Genomic DNA, 17,815 nt, shown 5'->3' on the forward strand with positions numbered 1-17,815 from the left:
ACTTAACGAGGGAACCACACGGACACTCCATTAGGTACACCGCCATTTTCAAGTGTACCTAATAACAGGCCACTTTATTAGGGAAATATCATGGTCAAAGGTCACAGGTGTCAAGCTCTAGTCCTCAGGGCCGCGTTCCAATATGTTTTCCAAGTTACCCTCGTTAAGTGCACCTGCGTGAAAAGTTTTAGCCACTTTTACGTTCTGCAGGAGCTAAAACTTTTCACGCAGGTGCACTTAACGAGGGAATCACACGGACACTCCATTAGGTACACCGCCATTTTCAAGTGCACCTAATAATAGGCCACTTTATTAGGGAAATATGGTCAAAGGTCACAGGTGTCAAGATCTAGTCCTCGGGGCCGCATTCCAACACGTTTTCCAAGATTCCCTCGATAAACGCTCCTGCGTGAAAAGATTTTGTTCATTTTCACGTTCGGCAGGAGCTAAAACATTTATTTGCATATGCATACAAAGCGAGGTTTCAATTCTAAAAGCACAATTTGGTGCATGCTCACACCAGGGATCGAACCACTGACATACCGAGCAAGCGCCCGTGTCACTAACCAGTCGGCTATTTCGACCTGGCTGTTCTCGGCCGTCTGTACTCCTTTGTACTAGTGATGTGCATTCCAGTTTTAAGTACTGAATTTCTAGAATCGATTCACTCAAAAGATCTGTTCAAAAGAATCGTTCACCGAATCGTTCGCAACACTTTCTTATTTATTTATTCATTCATTTCAAGCCCCACCTCCTGATTGGCTGTTTGAGCTGTGACGTCGTTCGGACACTCCATTAATCACAGGCCACTTCATTAGGGAAAAATCATGGTCAAAGCTTAACTGAAAGTGAAAAGTGCCACACCCGCCCTCACCCCCACTTTCTGATTGGCTGTTTGATCTGTGACGTCATTTAGACAGTCTATTAGGTACACCGCCATTTTCAGGTTCGTTCGCGAAGTTCACCAGTGAGTGACAGACAGCGTTGCTGCTATGCGAGCCGACACACGTTATGCCAACATTGATGTTTTAATTTTGTATTTGTTGGATTGTAGTTGATGGTGTTATTATACCGAATGTGCAATAATAAATGTCGGCATAACGTTTTTTTTTCTTAACCTTATAAAACAAACACATTCGGTATAATGATGATCCAAAATTATTGAAATTAAAAGGAAAATGTCTATAATAAAAACGACTGAATTTGTTTTTCCCCTTTTCATGATGGCAGGGGAGGCTATGCCTTCCTTGCTTCCTCTGACCGCACGTCCCAGGTAGGCACATTTGATATGAGAATAAAAAATAAATATAAAGAAGTGAACACATCACAGCGTTTTTTTTTGGTTATACACAAAATTTCACACACACTGTTGCAATAATTGTATTGTGGAGCACTGGCCGCCCCTGGCAGAGGCCCTCGTAATTTACGAGCAGAACCCCCTTGCTCCAACAAAGCTGGCTAATGAAGAGAACAAACCAAAGAAGAAGAGAGAGTTTGGAACGTGAGGGAACCCACCTTGACGACCGTGATGATGATGAGGACAAGTGGCAACCCCAGCACGTCATTTCAAAGGAGGAGGATGGCGTACAAAAGGTGAAGACAAATAGATGAAAAGGAGAAGATGAGGTTTGTGAAAGTAAACAATGGTGCCAAAACTAAACTGAAAACGGAGTCAAGTCCACCCCCTTGATTGGGGGGGAGGGTGCTTGCATGTTGACAGTGCGGGGGACGCAGACTGTGGACTCGCAGTAAACATCGCTTGTCACTCATTGACACCACACAAACACGGAGAAGCCACCAGCACGACCGCCACGACATCCCGAGAGTCAGAAATCGAAGCGTCATCGAAAAACACGCCAGCAAGTAAGGCGCGCGCCTCCGTCCCCTTATTGCTCTCACTCGATCGAGGTCTCGTGGGAAAGCGCTTTGGATTTTAACTTTGTCACGTGGTTGACTTCGGTTTGAACGTGAATCCGAGCGTGATTCGGTTTGAAAGCGGAGCCCAAGCGCTGCTGTTGTTTACCGATTCTTTTGTATGACGTCGCGCGGGCACGAAGTTCACAGTTGCGCTTTCGAAAGAAAGTGGTGCTGATTTGGGCAGGAAAGGGGTTTCTGTTCGGTTGTCCCGCCGTTGCATGCGAGGCCTCGCCGGCTTCTTCCGTCGAATACAATAATGATGAAAAGGAGGCAAATTGCGACGATCGGCGGCGCCCGACTTCCGGTCGGCCACGTTTGTAGTCCATGGTCTGAGCACCTGGTGTGATGGGCCGCAGGTTTTGACGGACATGCGCCGGCAGGCCGTCTGCGCGTGCCTGATGCTGGCCGCGGCATCGGCGCTCAGCCTATCAGGTGAGTGCCGGGTCAAAGCGGCCTACAGCAGGCGGGCGGGCCGGGGCGGCTGAAGCAGCGCCATGCTGCGCTTGTGCTGCACTTCCTCAGTCTTCTCCAGGCCGCCCGAGGCTCACATGCTGCTGCGCTCGCGCCGTGCCAACTCTTTCCTGGAGGAACTCAAGCCGCCGTCCAAGGAGCGCGAGTGCATGGAGGAGACATGCGACTTCGAGGAGGCGCGCGAGATCTTTAAGGTTCGAGAGGCCACGGTGAGTTAAAGAGAACCTTGTGACGAGCTTGGGATGCTGTACATGATCCCAAGTACTTTGGTTTCATCCCCCAAAAAATCAATGTCATCATTTGAAAGACCTCAACCATGCATCTCATTTTGGGGTTTTCCTTAAACTTTTGCAGCTGGAGTTCTGGACGGTGTACAGAGGTGAGACACAAGGACAGCCATGAACACAAATCGTTGGGACAAAGGAGGCCACGCCCACTGTGCCTGCATCTATGTGCGTGCATTCCAGACGGCAACCAGTGCGAATCCAACAGGTGTGTCCACGGGAGGTGCGTGGACATACTGCAAGATTACGTGTGCACCTGTGACCAAGGATACGAGGGAAAGTACTGCCAACACGGTCAGTACAACGCACCCAACCCGTTCCGTGGCATGAGCAGGATGAGGAGTGCATGTGTTATCCTTTTGAAATAGTTGACCTCTGGCTTTTGGGGAGGCCTCAAAACTATTTGCCCCTGAGCCATCCAAAAATGTGAGGCGGATGCCAAAAGCACGTCATTTGGGCCGCAAGCACTACTCGGGAACGCGTACAAACCAAGCCCGATAGGAAGCGTGCCGACGGTGTTGACAAAAAACGGCGGGGCGGGGCAGGGCGAGGGTGGGGCCGGGCCACTCAACGGCCGTGCCTGACGACGACGCTTATCATCCCAGCTCTATCAGCCACCAACTGCAGCGTGAACAACGGCAACTGCGACCACGAGTGCACCGAGAGTGAGGATGGCCTGAGGCGGACGTGCGGCTGCGTGGACGGCTACAAGCTGCAAGACGACGGCAAGAGATGCGTCGCCAAAGGTGAGGAATAGGTGTCGGCAAGCGGGCAAGAGCCGAGGATTCCGCCCACCAGCGTCTCGTCACCTGCGCGCAGGGTCGTCGTCGTGCGGGCAGCTGCTGATCGGACGTTCGTCCTACGCCCGGCCCGTTGATGGCCTTATGCCCTGGATGGTGGGCGGGGAGGTGGGCAAGAAGGGCGAGAGTCCTTGGCAGGTGAGCCAGTGCCAGCAGTGCCAGTCACCGGCATTCAATGTCGAGTTGTTGCCGGCGAGCCAAAGCAAATACAAGTCCAAAAGTCATCTTGAGGCAGCGCTGTCACCGAGTTTAGCTGGTAATGAGAACACGGCTACCGCCAGGTCCTGCTGCAGAATTCCAAGGGTCGTTTCCACTGCGGCGGCGTGCTGATTGACCGGAACTGGGTCTTGACGGCCGCCCACTGTCTGGAAAACAACCTGCGCTTCCGAGTGCGACTGGGTGAGTCGACGCGCCCAAAGAGGGAAACTAGGCAGGAGTCCGTCCGCACATTACTTTTGCCCGTGCCTGTCTTTCTGCTCCAAACTGCCTGAAAAAAAAAGAATGACCGTGTCACTATTGGTCTATGTACACTTCATCGTGCCACCTCAAACTCAGAACCTGGGGAGCTTACTGCCGCTAGAGTTGGAAGGATTCGGCGCTTAATGCAAATCAGCCAATCAGTGGTTTTAAGTCTGGCGTGACCAGACAGCGCGGTTTGAGCGGGACTCTGCCGGTTTGGAGCCCCGTGTCCCTGCGCCGCTTTTTGCCAACCCCGTCCTAGGAATGAGTCACCCAATAGTGACGCGCCGGTTGCTGTCGCCAGGTGACTACGAGCGTTTCCGCGACGAGGGCACCGAGGTGATGCTGAAAGTCAGCAAGAACGTCCCGCACCCCGACTACGACAGCACCTCGGTGGACAACGACATCGCTCTCCTGCGCCTGGAGAGCCCGGCGCCCTTCTCCGACTACATCCTGCCGGCGTGCCTGCCGGGCCGCGGGCTGGCCGAGAGGGTCCTCCACCGCAACGGTACCCAGACGGTGGTGACGGGCTGGGGCAAGGAAAGCCAGGAGAGCCAGCGCTTCAGCTCGGCGCTCAACGTCATCCGGGTGCCGCTGGTCGGCCGCGAGGTGTGCGCCGCCCACATGTCGCACAACATCTCCGACAACGTGCTGTGCGGCGGCGTCCTGGGTCAGAGTATGGACGCCTGCGAGGGCGACAGCGGCGGCCCCATGGTGACGCTGCACGCTGACACCTGGTTCCTGGTGGGCCTGGTGTCCTGGGGCGAGGGCTGCGGGCGCCGGGACAGGCTGGGCATCTACACCAAGGTGTCCAACTACAACGAGTGGATTGATCGCGTGCGCCAGGACTGGGACAGACGTTCGCAGCCGCCCCAACCCTGATGCGCGCCACCCTAATAAAGTCATTTCAACTCGTTGCCGTGTTTTCATTCGGTTCCCAGTTGCAGCCCGCTCTTGCTTAACTTCCTGTTACACTCCTTGAGACGTTTCTGCACCGCGTCTTGTTGTAGTAGACAGGCACCCAAGTTTGACGTGAAGTGGGTCGGGCAGGGCTAATTTCTTTCCCCCACTTATCACTTATTATTTTTCCTGCGCCCACTGATGATTGACAACTGCAAGAGGAGGAAATGACAACTACAGCGACCCCCCGCGGACACAAGCAGCCTTTTGACAAAGACGCCATCAAAGGCAAGGAGTAAAGTTACCTTCATTCTTGAACTTTTTTTTATTCAGCTTCCTGAGAAACTGCTCTTGAGTAGAAGCTGTCCGTGTCCGACTCCAAATCCCCTGAGCTTGCGTGGGACGGGTGAGAGCCTCGCCTCCTCCTCAACTCGTCCTCGTATCGCTGCAGCTGAGCCAAGAAGCCGGGATTGGGAGCGATCACGGGCCGGGCGGCCTTCACCTTCTGTCGACGGCAAACGACCATCTTTACTGACTGGGACTCTTTCATGCATCTCGTTATGACAGACTTGAGTTTCGAAAAGAGAAGGAGCCGCGCCCCCGCGTCACCTTGAGTGCGTCCGCCAGCGCCATCCGCTGGTGCTTCATGAGGTATGCGGCGCAGATGGTGGCCGAGCGGCTTCGCCCGTTCTTGCAGTAGACCAGGCACCGGCCGCCATTTTTAGCTTCGGCGTGGATGGCGTCGGCGCAGGCGTCAAAGTGGCTGTAGAGGTCGTCGTCTGGGCGGTCACTCACCGGGACTCGTGTGACGGTAATGGTGTCAGGAAAAGGTTGTCGCCGAGTCACGTTGATGCAGAGCGTCACTGCCCCCCGCTGGAGCAGCTCGGGACTGCAGGCCGAGCGAGCGTTGCTGATAGCGAGCGAGTTGGTCACCTGGCAGACAGGCTGCATGGTCTTCGTCCCTCCTCCTCCTCGATGTGTATCGATGAATCGTTACACCCCTAGTTTCAAACTACTTTTAGGGTTTCTAAGAATAGGGTTTCTAACTAGGCTTTCAAAACTAGGGTTAGGGTTTTTCCGACCAGGGTTTCCAAGGAGTTTTGCCATTGCTAATTAGGGTTTCAAACTAGGGTTAGGGTTTCCGACTAGGGTTTTAAACCAAGGTTACGGTTGCAAACTAGGTTTTAAAGCTAGGCTTAAGGTTTCCAACGAGGCTTTCAAACTACTTTTAGGGTTTCTAAGATTAGGGTTTCTAACTAGGCTTTCAAAACTAGGGTTAGGGTTTTCGACTAGGGTTTCCAAAATTAGGGTTAGGATTAGGGTTGGGGTTAGGGTTTCTAACTAGGCTTTCAAAACTAGGGTTAGGGTTAGGGTTAGACTTAGAGTTAGGGTTAGAGTTAGAGTTAGGGTTAGGGTTAGGGTTAGGGTTAGAGTTAAGGTTAGGGTTAGGGTTAGGGTTACTAACTAGGCTTTCAAAACTAGAGTTAGGGTTAGGGTTTGTAACTAGGCTTTCAAAACTAGGGTTAGGGTTTCCGACTAGGGTTTCCAAGGAGTTTTGCCATCGCTAATTACGGTTTCAAACTAGGCTCAGGGTTTCCGACTAGGGTTTTAAACCAAGGTTAGGGTTTCAAACTAGGTTTTAAAGCTAGGGTTAGGGTTTCCAACGAGGGTTTCAAACTACTTTTAGGGTTTCTAAGATTGGGGTTTCTAACTAGGCTTTCAAAACTAGGGTTAGGGTTTTCGACTAGGGTTTCCAAAGTTAGGGTTAGGGTTAGGATTAGGGTTGGGGTTTCTAACTAGGCTTTCAAAACTAGGGTTAGGGTTTCCGACCAGGGTTTCCAAGGAGTTTTGCCATCGCTAATTAAAGTTTCAAACAAGGGGTAGGGTTTCCGACTAGGGTTTTAAACCAAGCTTAGGGTTACAAACTAGTTTTTAAAGCTAAGGTTAGGGTTTCCAACGAGGGTTTCAAACTACTTTTAGGGTTTCTAAGATTAGGGTTTCTAACTAGGCTTTCAAAACTAGGGTTAGGGTTTCCGACCAGGGTTTCCAAGGAGTTTTGCCATCGCTAATTAAAGTTTCAAACAAGGGGTAGGGTTTCCGACTAGGGTTTTAAACCAAGCTTAGGGTTACAAACTAGTTTTTAAAGCTAAGGTTAGGGTTTCCAACGAGGGTTTCAAACTACTTTTAGGGTTTCTAAGATTAGGGTTTCTAACTAGGCTTTCAAAACTAGGGTTAGGGTCTCCGACCAGGGTTTCCAAGGAGTTTTGCCATTGCTAATTAGGGTTTCAAACTAGGGTTAGGGTTTCCGACTAGGGTTTTAAACCAAGGTTACGGTTGCAAACTAGGTTTTAAAGCTAGGCTTAAGGTTTCCAACGAGGCTTTCAAACTACTTTTAGGGTTTCTAAGATTAGGGTTTCTAACTAGGCTTTCAAAACTAGGGTTAGGGTTTTCGACTAGGGTTTCCAAAATTAGGGTTAGGATTAGGGTTGGGGTTAGGGTTTCTAACTAGGCTTTCAAAACTAGGGTTAGGGTTAGGGTTAGACTTAGAGTTAGGGTTAGAGTTAGAGTTAGGGTTAGGGTTAGGGTTAGGGTTAGGGTTAGGGTTAGAGTTAAGGTTAGGGTTAGGGTTACTAACTAGGCTTTCAAAACTAGAGTTAGGGTTAGGGTTTGTAACTAGGCTTTCAAAACTAGGGTTAGGGTTTCCGACTAGGGTTTCCAAGGAGTTTTGCCATCGCTAATTACGGTTTCAAACTAGGCTCAGGGTTTCCGACTAGGGTTTTAAACCAAGGTTAGGGTTTCAAACTAGGTTTTAAAGCTAGGGTTAGGGTTTCCAACGAGGGTTTCAAACTACTTTTAGGGTTTCTAAGATTGGGGTTTCTAACTAGGCTTTCAAAACTAGGGTTAGGGTTTTCGACTAGGGTTTCCAAAGTTAGGGTTAGGGTTAGGGTTAGGGTTGGGGTTTCTAACTAGGCTTTCAAAACTAGGGTTAGGGTTTCCGACCAGGGTTTCCAAGGAGTTTTGCCATCGCTAATTAAAGTTTCAAACAAGGGGTAGGGTTTCCGACTAGGGTTTTAAACCAAGCTTAGGGTTACAAACTAGTTTTTAAAGCTAAGGTTAGGGTTTCCAACGAGGGTTTCAAACTACTTTTAGGGTTTCTAAGATTAGGGTTTCTAACTAGGCTTTCAAAACTAGGGTTAGGGTTTCCGACCAGGGTTTCCAAGGAGTTTTGCCATCGCTAATTAAAGTTTCAAACAAGGGGTAGGGTTTCCGACTAGGGTTTTAAACCAAGCTTAGGGTTACAAACTAGATTTTAAAGCTAAGGTTAGGGTTTCCAACGAGGGTTTCAAACTACTTTTAGGGTTTCTAAGATTAGGGTTTCTAACTAGGCTTTCAAAACTAGGGTTAGGGTCTCCGACCAGGGTTTCCAAGGAGTTTTGCCATTGCTAATTAGGGTTTCAAACTAGGGTTAGGGTTTCCGACTAGGGTTTTTAAACCAAGGTTACGGTTGCAAACTAGGTTTTAAAGCTAGGCTTAAGGTTTCCAACGAGGCTTTCAAACTACTTTTAGGGTTTCTAAGATTAGGGTTTCTAACTAGGCTTTCAAAACTAGGGTTAGGGTTTTCGACTAGGGTTTCCAAAATTAGGGTTAGGATTAGGGTTGGGGTTAGGGTTTCTAACTAGGCTTTCAAAACTAGGGTTAGGGTTAGGGTTAGACTTAGAGTTAGGGTTAGAGTTAGAGTTAGGGTTAGGGTTAGGGTTAGGGTTAGGCTTAGGGTTAGGGTTAGAGTTAAGGTTAGGGTTAGGGTTACTAACTAGGCTTTCAAAACTAGAGTTAGGGTTAGGGTTTGTAACTAGGCTTTCAAAACTAGGGTTAGGGTTTCCGACTAGGGTTTCCAAGGAGTTTTGCCATCGCTAATTACGGTTTCAAACTAGGCTCAGGGTTTCCGACTAGGGTTTTAAACCAAGGTTAGGGTTTCAAACTAGGTTTTAAAGCTAGGGTTAGGGTTTCCAACGAGGGTTTCAAACTACTTTTAGGGTTTCTAAGATTGGGGTTTCTAACTAGGCTTTCAAAACTAGGGTTAGGGTTTTCGACTAGGGTTTCCAAAGTTAGGGTTAGGGTTAGGATTAGGGTTGGGGTTTCTAACTAGGCTTTCAAAACTAGGGTTAGGGTTTCCGACCAGGGTTTCCAAGGAGTTTTGCCATCGCTAATTAAAGTTTCAAACAAGGGGTAGGGTTTCCGACTAGGGTTTTAAACCAAGCTTAGGGTTACAAACTAGTTTTTAAAGCTAAGGTTAGGGTTTCCAACGAGGGTTTCAAACTACTTTTAGGGTTTCTAAGATTAGGGTTTCTAACTAGGCTTTCAAAACTAGGGTTAGGGTTTCCGACCAGGGTTTCCAAGGAGTTTTGCCATCGCTAATTAAAGTTTCAAACAAGGGGTAGGGTTTCCGACTAGGGTTTTAAACCAAGCTTAGGGTTACAAACTAGTTTTTAAAGCTAAGGTTAGGGTTTCCAACGAGGGTTTCAAACTACTTTTAGGGTTTCTAAGATTAGGGTTTCTAACTAGGCTTTCAAAACTAGGGTTAGGGTCTCCGACCAGGGTTTCCAAGGAGTTTTGCCATTGCTAATTAGGGTTTCAAACTAGGGTTAGGGTTTCCGACTAGGGTTTTAAACCAAGGTTACGGTTGCAAACTAGGTTTTAAAGCTAGGCTTAAGGTTTCCAACGAGGCTTTCAAACTACTTTTAGGGTTTCTAAGATTAGGGTTTCTAACTAGGCTTTCAAAACTAGGGTTAGGGTTTTCGACTAGGGTTTCCAAAATTAGGGTTAGGATTAGGGTTGGGGTTAGGGTTTCTAACTAGGCTTTCAAAACTAGGGTTAGGGTTAGGGTTAGACTTAGAGTTAGGGTTAGAGTTAGAGTTAGGGTTAGGGTTAGGGTTAGGGTTAGGGTTAGGGTTAGAGTTAAGGTTAGGGTTAGGGTTACTAACTAGGCTTTCAAAACTAGAGTTAGGGTTAGGGTTTGTAACTAGGCTTTCAAAACTAGGGTTAGGGTTTCCGACTAGGGTTTCCAAGGAGTTTTGCCATCGCTAATTACGGTTTCAAACTAGGCTCAGGGTTTCCGACTAGGGTTTTAAACCAAGGTTAGGGTTTCAAACTAGGTTTTAAAGCTAGGGTTAGGGTTTCCAACGAGGGTTTCAAACTACTTTTAGGGTTTCTAAGATTGGGGTTTCTAACTAGGCTTTCAAAACTAGGGTTAGGGTTTTCGACTAGGGTTTCCAAAGTTAGGGTTAGGGTTAGGATTAGGGTTGGGGTTTCTAACTAGGCTTTCAAAACTAGGGTTAGGGTTTCCGACCAGGGTTTCCAAGGAGTTTTGCCATCGCTAATTAAAGTTTCAAACAAGGGGTAGGGTTTCCGACTAGGGTTTTAAACCAAGCTTAGGGTTACAAACTAGGTTTTAAAGCTAAGGTTAGGGTTTCCAACGAGGGTTTCAAACTACTTTTAGGGTTTCTAAGATTAGGGTTTCTAACTAGGCTTTCAAAACTAGGGTTAGGGTTTCCGACCAGGGTTTCCAAGGAGTTTTGCCATCGCTAATTAAAGTTTCAAACAAGGGGTAGGGTTTCCGACTAGGGTTTTAAACCAAGCTTAGGGTTACAAACTAGTTTTTAAAGCTAAGGTTAGGGTTTCCAACGAGGGTTTCAAACTACTTTTAGGGTTTCTAAGATTAGGGTTTCTAACTAGGCTTTCAAAACTAGGGTTAGGGTCTCCGACCAGGGTTTCCAAGGAGTTTTGCCATTGCTAATTAGGGTTTCAAACTAGGGTTAGGGTTTCCGACTAGGGTTTTAAACCAAGGTTACGGTTGCAAACTAGGTTTTAAAGCTAGGCTTAAGGTTTCCAACGAGGCTTTCAAACTACTTTTAGGGTTTCTAAGATTAGGGTTTCTAACTAGGCTTTCAAAACTAGGGTTAGGGTTTTCGACTAGGGTTTCCAAAATTAGGGTTAGGATTAGGGTTGGGGTTAGGGTTTCTAACTAGGCTTTCAAAACTAGGGTTAGGGTTAGGGTTAGGGTTAGACTTAGAGTTAGGGTTAGAGTTAGGGTTAGGGTTAGGGTTAGGGTTAGGGTTAGGGTTAGAGTTAGAGTTAAGGTTAGGGTTAGGGTTACTAACTAGGCTTTCAAAACTAGAGTTAGGGTTAGGGTTTGTAACTAGGCTTTCAAAACTAGGGTTAGGGTTTCCGACTAGGGTTTCCAAGGAGTTTTGCCATCGCTAATTACGGTTTCAAACTAGGCTCAGGGTTTCCGACTAGGGTTTTAAACCAAGGTTAGGGTTTCAAACTAGGTTTTAAAGCTAGGGTTAGGGTTTCCAACGAGGGTTTCAAACTACTTTTAGGGTTTCTAAGATTGGGGTTTCTAACTAGGCTTTCAAAACTAGGGTTAGGGTTTTCGACTAGGGTTTCCAAAGTTAGGGTTAGGGTTAGGATTAGGGTTGGGGTTTCTAACTAGGCTTTCAAAACTAGGGTTAGGGTTTCCGACCAGGGTTTCCAAGGAGTTTTGCCATCGCTAATTAAAGTTTCAAACAAGGGGTAGGGTTTCCGACTAGGGTTTTAAACCAAGCTTAGGGTTACAAACTAGTTTTTAAAGCTAAGGTTAGGGTTTCCAACGAGGGTTTCAAACTACTTTTAGGGTTTCTAAGATTAGGGTTTCTAACTAGGCTTTCAAAACTAGGGTTAGGGTTTCCGACCAGGGTTTCCAAGGAGTTTTGCCATCGCTAATTAAAGTTTCAAACAAGGGGTAGGGTTTCCGACTAGGGTTTTAAACCAAGCTTAGGGTTACAAACTAGTTTTTAAAGCTAAGGTTAGGGTTTCCAACGAGGGTTTCAAACTACTTTTAGGGTTTCTAAGATTAGGGTTTCTAACTAGGCTTTCAAAACTAGGGTTAGGGTCTCCGACCAGGGTTTCCAAGGAGTTTTGCCATTGCTAATTAGGGTTTCAAGCTAGGGTTAGGGTTTCCGACTAGGGTTTTAAATCAAGGTTAGGGTTACAAAGTGTTTTAAGCTCAGCACGTTCATTTTCAGATTCAAGTTTTTTTCAAGTACGAGTTTTGTTTTTCAACTACAACTTCTGACCCCAATCTACTGCCATAGACTTGTTGCAGGCAACAAAACGAACATGAAATGAAAATGTTAGAGTCGGTCGTAAAAGTCGACACTCACGTTGCCTCCTCGACGTCTTCTAAAAGTGCATGGCGTTGGCAGGCTCATATTTGTTGCACGCACGTCTGGCCGGCCTCTGGGTCCTAAAGTGCGTTAGCACACAGGACGACCCCAAACAAACACAACTCGCACTTAAGAGGGAGTCGCTGATGGTGTGGGGTACACTTGCCTGTCTTGTGTGCAATTGGAGCCGAAAGAAGCAACCAAGACGAATGGCAATCAAATTTTTTTTATTGTCGATTCATCCTACGTGCAAACAGCAAAAGGATGACGTTGACATTGCAGTTGTCGCTTCGCTCATCCAAGCCAGAGAAAAGCTCCAACTGCAAGGCACGCTCGTCTCACCAATTGCGCATTCTCAACACAGCGCAAAATAAAGTGGACAACACGCTGCGGTGCGGCCCTCACACGGCAGTGAAAGCAGAGCCTTTGCGTGTCGGCCAGCGGGTGGCGCAAGCGCGCTTGATTGAACGTTAAGCTCCATCTCATCACCAAAAAGGCAAAGTTGTCTTAGAAAAGCAGAATCACACAGTCAGCGAGCTCCGCCCCCGCCGCCTCGTCATCGGCTGTTGTCATGCAGCAAAAACAAGAATGACAAATGGCGATCAAAGCAGTTCCCTCACCTTGCTCTCCAGCAAGTGGCGTGCCTGCCACCCATGAGCACGACTTTGCGTTTGGGCTGTGCAACTTTCTGTCATGTGAATCTTGCGGGCGCAGCTTCTCACGTCACACGCGTCTACTTATGTCTTTCTCGACATCGCTCGTGCTTTTTGCAAATCTGGTGACAATCAAAGCACGCCATTCGAATGATACGTCAACGCAGCTTAGTAAGTCGCGCGCACAAAGCCGACTCGGTGGGCGGCGCAGTCAGCGGAGCAGCGCTTTATGGCCCCGGCCGGCGGCTCGCCGCGGAAGGGCCGAAATCAGGAGTGGTCCATGGGTTCGGCCCGCTCGCTGTCGTGGCTCTCCATCTGGTCCTCGTCCTGCGTCGGCCCGCCACCGGCCGGGGGCCGCGGACAGCGCGCCACCGAGGCCTGGATAGAGGAGACCATTTCCTGAAGTTTGCGGCGCTGCTGCTCCATGAGGACGGGGTCTGGACCATGGCCGTCCTTCACCGTCACGAAGCCTGGCGCCACGCGCACTGGCTCGCGGCCGAGGTCAGTGCCATCGCTGTGCTGGCGCGTGATGGGCAGGTGCTCTGGCTGCGGCGGGGAGGCGCTGCGGCTGCCCAGCGAGTGGCCCTTTCCTTGGAAGGCCTGGACGGCATGTAGCCGCTCCTTCTTGCGAACAGCGCCGCCACCGGGCCGCAGGGCGCCGCGCGACGGGCTGGCCTCTCCGCCGGCGGCGTCCGAGCGCAGCCGGGCCTGCGCCTCCTTAACGCGCTCCTCCACGTCGCCGCACACCTCAAAGTGGCCGGCGGGGTCAGCGCACAGCTCCACGCGGGCCTCTGCCGCGTTGTACACAAAGGTGCGCCCCGTCAGGTGGGGCAGCGTGCAGTGCTTCCCGTTCATCAGTCCTAAAAACACCCACGCACGGGTCACGCTGGAGCCAAACCAAGGCTTTGACTCTGGCTAGTCCACGTGACGGCCTTATCTGATATCAACAAATAAGTGGATGTGATAGAGAACTAAATGCCAAAGCAGCAGGAAAGGTCACAGCAACGGTGGAGAGTGAGCCGGCAAAAGCAATCTGAGAAGAGGAGCATTGTGCGACGTTGTCGTTCACGAGCGGGCCCCGAGGCGCTTTTACGTACCCGTGTCCTTCTTGACGATGTTGTAGAAGACGCCGCCCCGCCGGAACAAATGCGGCAGCTTCTTAGCGTACGACCACACATCCTCCTCGCCTGCAGCGACATCACACACGCTTAGCTTAGCACACGCTAACAGGAAGCGCAAGCGGCGGGCCGTCCATCGACAGCGGCCATTCGTTCCGGTCGCTCGGGAACCAACATTTGCTCCCAAAGCTCGTTTGAGGTTTGACGTTTGTTACCGTCACACGCCGCTGAATGAGTCTTACTTTGAAATGCGGGCGGCATGCTTACCCATCAAGGTGGCCAGCAGACACAGTGAGGACATCTCGAGGTCGATGGCTTCCTGGAGGTCACGCTCGCTCGACCTGGCCAAAGCCACGGCGTCCCGGCTTTCAGCTGGGGCCTCCTCCTCCTCATCGGCGCCCTTCAGGATCTCCAGGGTGACCCGGTCGCCATGCCGCAGCGCCACCGGCTCCTGCTCGTGGCCGGTAGCCGGCGGCGGGAGCTCCCGTGGGGGGAAGCCGTGGCGGATGCAGAGGCGGGTGGGCGCCACCCCGAAGTGCTGGCCGATGCTATTGCAGAGATCAGAGTAGGAAGCGCGGGGTCCCAGGGTCAGGGTGGCGGTCCGGCCATCGCTAGCGCTCACGCGTATCTTCTTCTCCCCACCGGGTGGCGCCGCCGGGGATTTGGTGGGGGTGGCCGGCGCCGAGGAGAGCGCGGGGGTCCCCGGGGAGCGCTCCTTGGGCTCTCCCGGCTTGTCGCGCTGGCTACGCCGCTGCGAGAGGGGGGCCCGCTTGCCGATGCTCTGTTGAAGGTCACGCTCGGCCCGGCTCATGATCAGCTCCTCCTTGTGGAGCGTCTTGGCCTTGGGCCCCGTCAGGATGATCTTGCTGGGCGGGTCCTGCGGAGGCAGCGTGGCCTCCTCTGAGTCAGCCAGGCGGCGGGCATGGGCGCCGTCCACTGCCACTGGGTTGTACTCCTCTGGGTTCCTCTTGGCGGTGTGGCGCAGGATAGTATCCACCACCTTCTGCACCAGGACCTCGCTGCCGAACTCGCCCGGGAAGTGCTTGGTGACCAGCTTGATGGCCACGTCGTACACATTGCTGTTGAGCGCCGGGTCGCCCTCGTACTGGAACCAGTGCACCGTCTCCCGGAATGCCCGGCCGGCCCATTCCAGCGTGATGAGGAAGGCCTCCGGGAGGTTGTCGTACTCCTTGCCCTCCCAGAAGTGCTTGAAGCCACAACCGCACTTGCCGCCCTGCGAGGGCGTGTCGGTCCGGTCGCCGTCGGCGTAGACCACGAGGCCGTCGGCCCGCACAGGACGCACCGAGGCGCCGCGGCACCAGTTACAGGTGTCCAGCGAGCTGAGCTTGTAGTCGGGCAGCAGGACGTCACTCTGCGGGTCGTAGGAGCACACCAGGCTGTTGAGGGGGAAACTGTAGTTCTTGTCGGGGCGCAGCTGGCCGTGCGTGGACTTGGCTAGGTTGTGAAGCTTTCCGCCCGGCAACAGCCAGTCGGGCGGCACGCGGAGCTCCGAGAGGGCGCCGCAGAGCAGGCAGCGGTGCAGGCGGTTCTCGGCCACTGACTTTTTGGCCGCCTCGGTCACCTCCTCGGGCTGGACGCCCACCACGCCCGTGCGGCGGTACACCCACTGGTGCATGTCGGCCACCAGCACTGGGTGGACGCCGTGCTTCTCCATGAAGACTTCCTCCATGGCACCCACCAGCCGCATGACGTACTTGTCCTGCAGGCTGCGGTCACCGCCGACCACGCAGCCGCCGTCCGCCTCCGGCTTGATGTACTTCCAGATGAGCTGCTGCGGGACCCCCCAGGCCTTGGGCAGCAGGTGGGCGGGCAGCCGGGGCAGCGCCTCATTCTTGACGCCCACCAGCGGGATGTAGTGGTTGCGCCCGGAGCTGCTCCAGGCGATGCAGATGGGCTTGTTGAGCTCGCCGTCTTTGGCGCGGCAGAGCTCCTCGGCTACCAGGCCCGGCAGGAAGGTGGCCGAGTAGTCACCGGAGCTCCTCATGCCGCTCAGCGAGTCCAGCAGGACGATGGGCCGGTGCAGGACGTTGGCCAGGCCAAAGATATGGATGTTGCGCAGGCCCAGCGGTACGCCTTCAGGCGGGACGAAGAGCGGGTCGCACTCGTTGATGATGTCCTCCCACTCGGCGGCGTCAATAAAGTCCTGGAAGAGGGCCTTGTAGCGGTCCAGATTCTGCTCAAAGTTCTGCTTCAGGTTCTCCCGCAGGGCGTGCCAGAAGAGTTCGCGGCCCACCAGCGCCCGCGACACGGCATGGACCAGGCAGTGGCCGTCCCCGTCCACGTGGACAGGGATGAGACACTCGCGGTTGCCGTTGGCCTGCTTGATCTCCTCCAGCGTGTCGTGGAGGTAGAGCAGGCTTCCCGAGCGGTCCTTGCCATAGCCCGCCGTGGACACGTGCTCCGGCTCGATGAGGAAGGCCCGGTTGCCCAGCAGTGAGCAATCAAAGCTCTCGCCCTGGTTCATGTCCCTCAGCGGCTTGGCTTTGCCGCTCTGTTTGTCCATGCCGTAGCGAGTCAGCAGCGGCGAGAGCAGCTTGCAGTGGTAGTTGGACAGCCCCATCACCTTGACCAGCTCGCTGCCTTTCTTGGGGGGGCCCGCCACGCCCAGAAGGGCGTTCCTGAGCAGGTTGTGGAGCACTGCATCTGGATCGCTCACCTCCTGAACGTTAAGCAGGTTCTTCTGCTCGTGCCGTTGGCCGCACTCGGTGCACTCGATGCTAGCGGAGCCCTGAACGGGGAAGAACAGGCTCGCCTGGCACTTAGGGTCCGGGCAGGTGGCCGACAGGATACGCTTGTCCTTCTTCTTGGAGCCGCGCGGCAGAGACATGTCGTTGGGACGAGTCAAGTCCGAGCTTCACAAAAACTCGCTCATGGCGGCGCGGAGCCGTCCAAAGTGCTGCTGGCCGAGAAGAACAACACGGAAGCGGGCGGGTCTCTCTAGCCAGCCGCTCGCCTTGCGAAATTAGTGACGTCACGCTGGGGCATGGTGGGAGTTGGAGTTGTACTCCAAGACGACGTCGTCAACATGCGGACGAGCCGTCGCGGCGTACTCGTGTTGTGCACGCTCAGAAAAAGAGAGGAAAGCTAAGAGGGGTGCCGCCCACAAACGAGCAGACAAACAAAAACGAGTAGCCGAGGTTGACTTCTTTGACACGAACGACGTGATCGCGAGTCCGCCTACAGTGACCACAATGCAACGCGGCGTGACGGCGTTGTGTTCAATCAGGAAGTGAAATTTGTTGGCACACAATCCATCAATGTTCGGCTGTAATGTCCTTGGCGGTCCAATGTCGCCGTCATTTATCCGTCGTGGCCCACAAAAGTGCGCATTCAGCACATTTAGTCGTCCAACGCTGCTCCTGGCAGCTTTGCCTAGCGCGAGCTAAGAAGCTAACACTGCTAGCTCGAGGAGCCTAACCTAGCTCGAGCGAGACGTTTCGGTTTTGTTCTATATTGGTGCTCGCGGGACACGAAGTGGCCGTCAACCGTCTTTCTCGTTTTAGGGAACCGCAACGAGCGCGCACACGCAGCCACTGCCGTGACGTCATATTACGTCGTCACGCGTCTTTGTTGTTACGTGTCAAAATAAAAAAAAACATTTTGTTTTAATTATCCATGAAAATTCCTCTGTGTGTATTTATGTAGCGAATATTAGTAGTATTTTAATGAAAGCTATTTGACCGGAATACAGTCGCGTGAACATGCGTAACGTTTTGGTCCACAAGATGTCGCTGTGTTGGCAACGTCAGGACCTTATTTCCATGGCAACCGTATCACGTACATGAGCCTCTTGCAAAAGTCAATGCTCCTAACTTTGACTTCAATTAACCTTCCGTGGAATACGTCATGGGGTCAAGGAAAAATCAGTTTGGCAATTTTGGGAGCTCCTCTGTGATGGATGACTTGTACAAAGCACAAGCTGTTGAAAGTTGTTGGCTTTTGTTTTTGCACATTTTGTTTCTTTTAAATTATTATCGACACGTTGCA

At 51.7% G+C, this 17,815-nt stretch overlaps 3 protein-coding genes across 5 annotated transcripts; 1 reads left to right on the forward strand and 2 right to left on the reverse strand.

Annotated features, from left to right (window-relative positions):
- Positions 1–1,605: 1,605 nt before the first annotated feature.
- On the forward strand, positions 1,606–4,847 carry proca (protein C (inactivator of coagulation factors Va and VIIIa), a). 2 transcript variants are annotated; one of them, XM_037275927.1, is made up of 9 exons: positions 1,606–1,863; positions 2,274–2,349; positions 2,440–2,597; positions 2,743–2,767; positions 2,856–2,966; positions 3,287–3,418; positions 3,492–3,610; positions 3,754–3,871; positions 4,236–4,847. In XM_037275927.1, exons 2-9 carry the CDS (start codon positions 2,286–2,288, stop codon positions 4,811–4,813), a joined length of 1,305 nt encoding a protein of 434 aa, XP_037131822.1. In that variant the 5' UTR covers positions 1,606–1,863; positions 2,274–2,285; the 3' UTR covers positions 4,814–4,847. The 2 variants fall into 2 exon arrangements, with proteins under 2 accessions (XP_037131822.1, XP_037131821.1); XM_037275926.1 differs by having other exon boundaries at positions 1,613–1,863; positions 3,278–3,418.
- dusp28 (dual specificity phosphatase 28) lies at positions 3,035–12,063 on the reverse strand. The gene is made up of 4 exons (XM_037275928.1): positions 12,034–12,063; positions 5,441–5,802; positions 5,137–5,336; positions 3,035–3,955 (listed from the first exon to the last, which is right to left on the reverse strand). Exons 2-3 carry the CDS (start codon positions 5,780–5,782, stop codon positions 5,157–5,159), a joined length of 522 nt encoding a protein of 173 aa, XP_037131823.1. The 5' UTR covers positions 5,783–5,802; positions 12,034–12,063; the 3' UTR covers positions 3,035–3,955; positions 5,137–5,156.
- Positions 5,456–17,360, reverse strand: vcpip1 (valosin containing protein (p97)/p47 complex interacting protein 1). 2 transcript variants are annotated; one of them, XR_005100832.1, is made up of 5 exons: positions 14,075–17,360; positions 13,787–13,876; positions 12,526–13,549; positions 12,155–12,158; positions 5,456–5,467 (listed from the first exon to the last, which is right to left on the reverse strand). XR_005100832.1 is itself a non-coding variant. In XM_037275925.1 (3 exons), the coding sequence occupies exons 1-3, from the start codon at positions 16,653–16,655 to the stop codon at positions 12,957–12,959; spliced, it is 3,264 nt and encodes a 1,087-aa protein (XP_037131820.1). In that variant the 5' UTR covers positions 16,656–17,360; the 3' UTR covers positions 12,247–12,956. The 2 variants fall into 2 exon arrangements, 1 of the variants encoding a protein (XP_037131820.1); XM_037275925.1 differs by lacking the exons at positions 5,456–5,467; positions 12,155–12,158 and having other exon boundaries at positions 12,247–13,549.
- Between the last annotated feature and the right edge of the window lie 455 nt (positions 17,361–17,815).

Source organism: Syngnathus acus, chromosome 17 (assembly GCF_901709675.1).
Source record: "Syngnathus acus chromosome 17, fSynAcu1.2, whole genome shotgun sequence".
NCBI classification, from domain to species: domain Eukaryota; kingdom Metazoa; phylum Chordata; class Actinopteri; order Syngnathiformes; family Syngnathidae; genus Syngnathus; species Syngnathus acus.

Excerpts from the sequence above, each read along its gene's own strand:
- proca (XM_037275926.1), top strand. The coding sequence starts at position 2,286 with ATGCGCCGGCAGGCCGTCTGCGCGTGCCTGATGCTGGCCGCGGCATCG. Across the intron at positions 2,350-2,439 it reads ATCGGCGCTCAGCCTATCAG|TCTTCTCCAGGCCGCCCGAG; the intron begins GTGAGTGCCGGG and ends GCACTTCCTCAG. Across the intron at positions 2,768-2,855 it reads GTTCTGGACGGTGTACAGAG|ACGGCAACCAGTGCGAATCC; the intron begins GTGAGACACAAG and ends CGTGCATTCCAG.
- dusp28 (XM_037275928.1), bottom strand. The coding sequence starts at position 5,782 with ATGCAGCCTGTCTGCCAGGTGACCAACTCGCTCGCTATCAGCAACGCT. Across the intron at positions 5,337-5,440 it reads CGCTGGCGGACGCACTCAAG|AAGGTGAAGGCCGCCCGGCC; the intron begins GTGACGCGGGGG and ends TGCCGTCGACAG.
- vcpip1 (XM_037275925.1), bottom strand. The coding sequence starts at position 16,655 with ATGTCTCTGCCGCGCGGCTCCAAGAAGAAGGACAAGCGTATCCTGTCG. Across the intron at positions 13,877-14,074 it reads TCTGCTGGCCACCTTGATGG|GCGAGGAGGATGTGTGGTCG; the intron begins GTAAGCATGCCG and ends ATGTCGCTGCAG. Across the intron at positions 13,550-13,786 it reads CATCGTCAAGAAGGACACGG|GACTGATGAACGGGAAGCAC; the intron begins GTACGTAAAAGC and ends GGGTGTTTTTAG.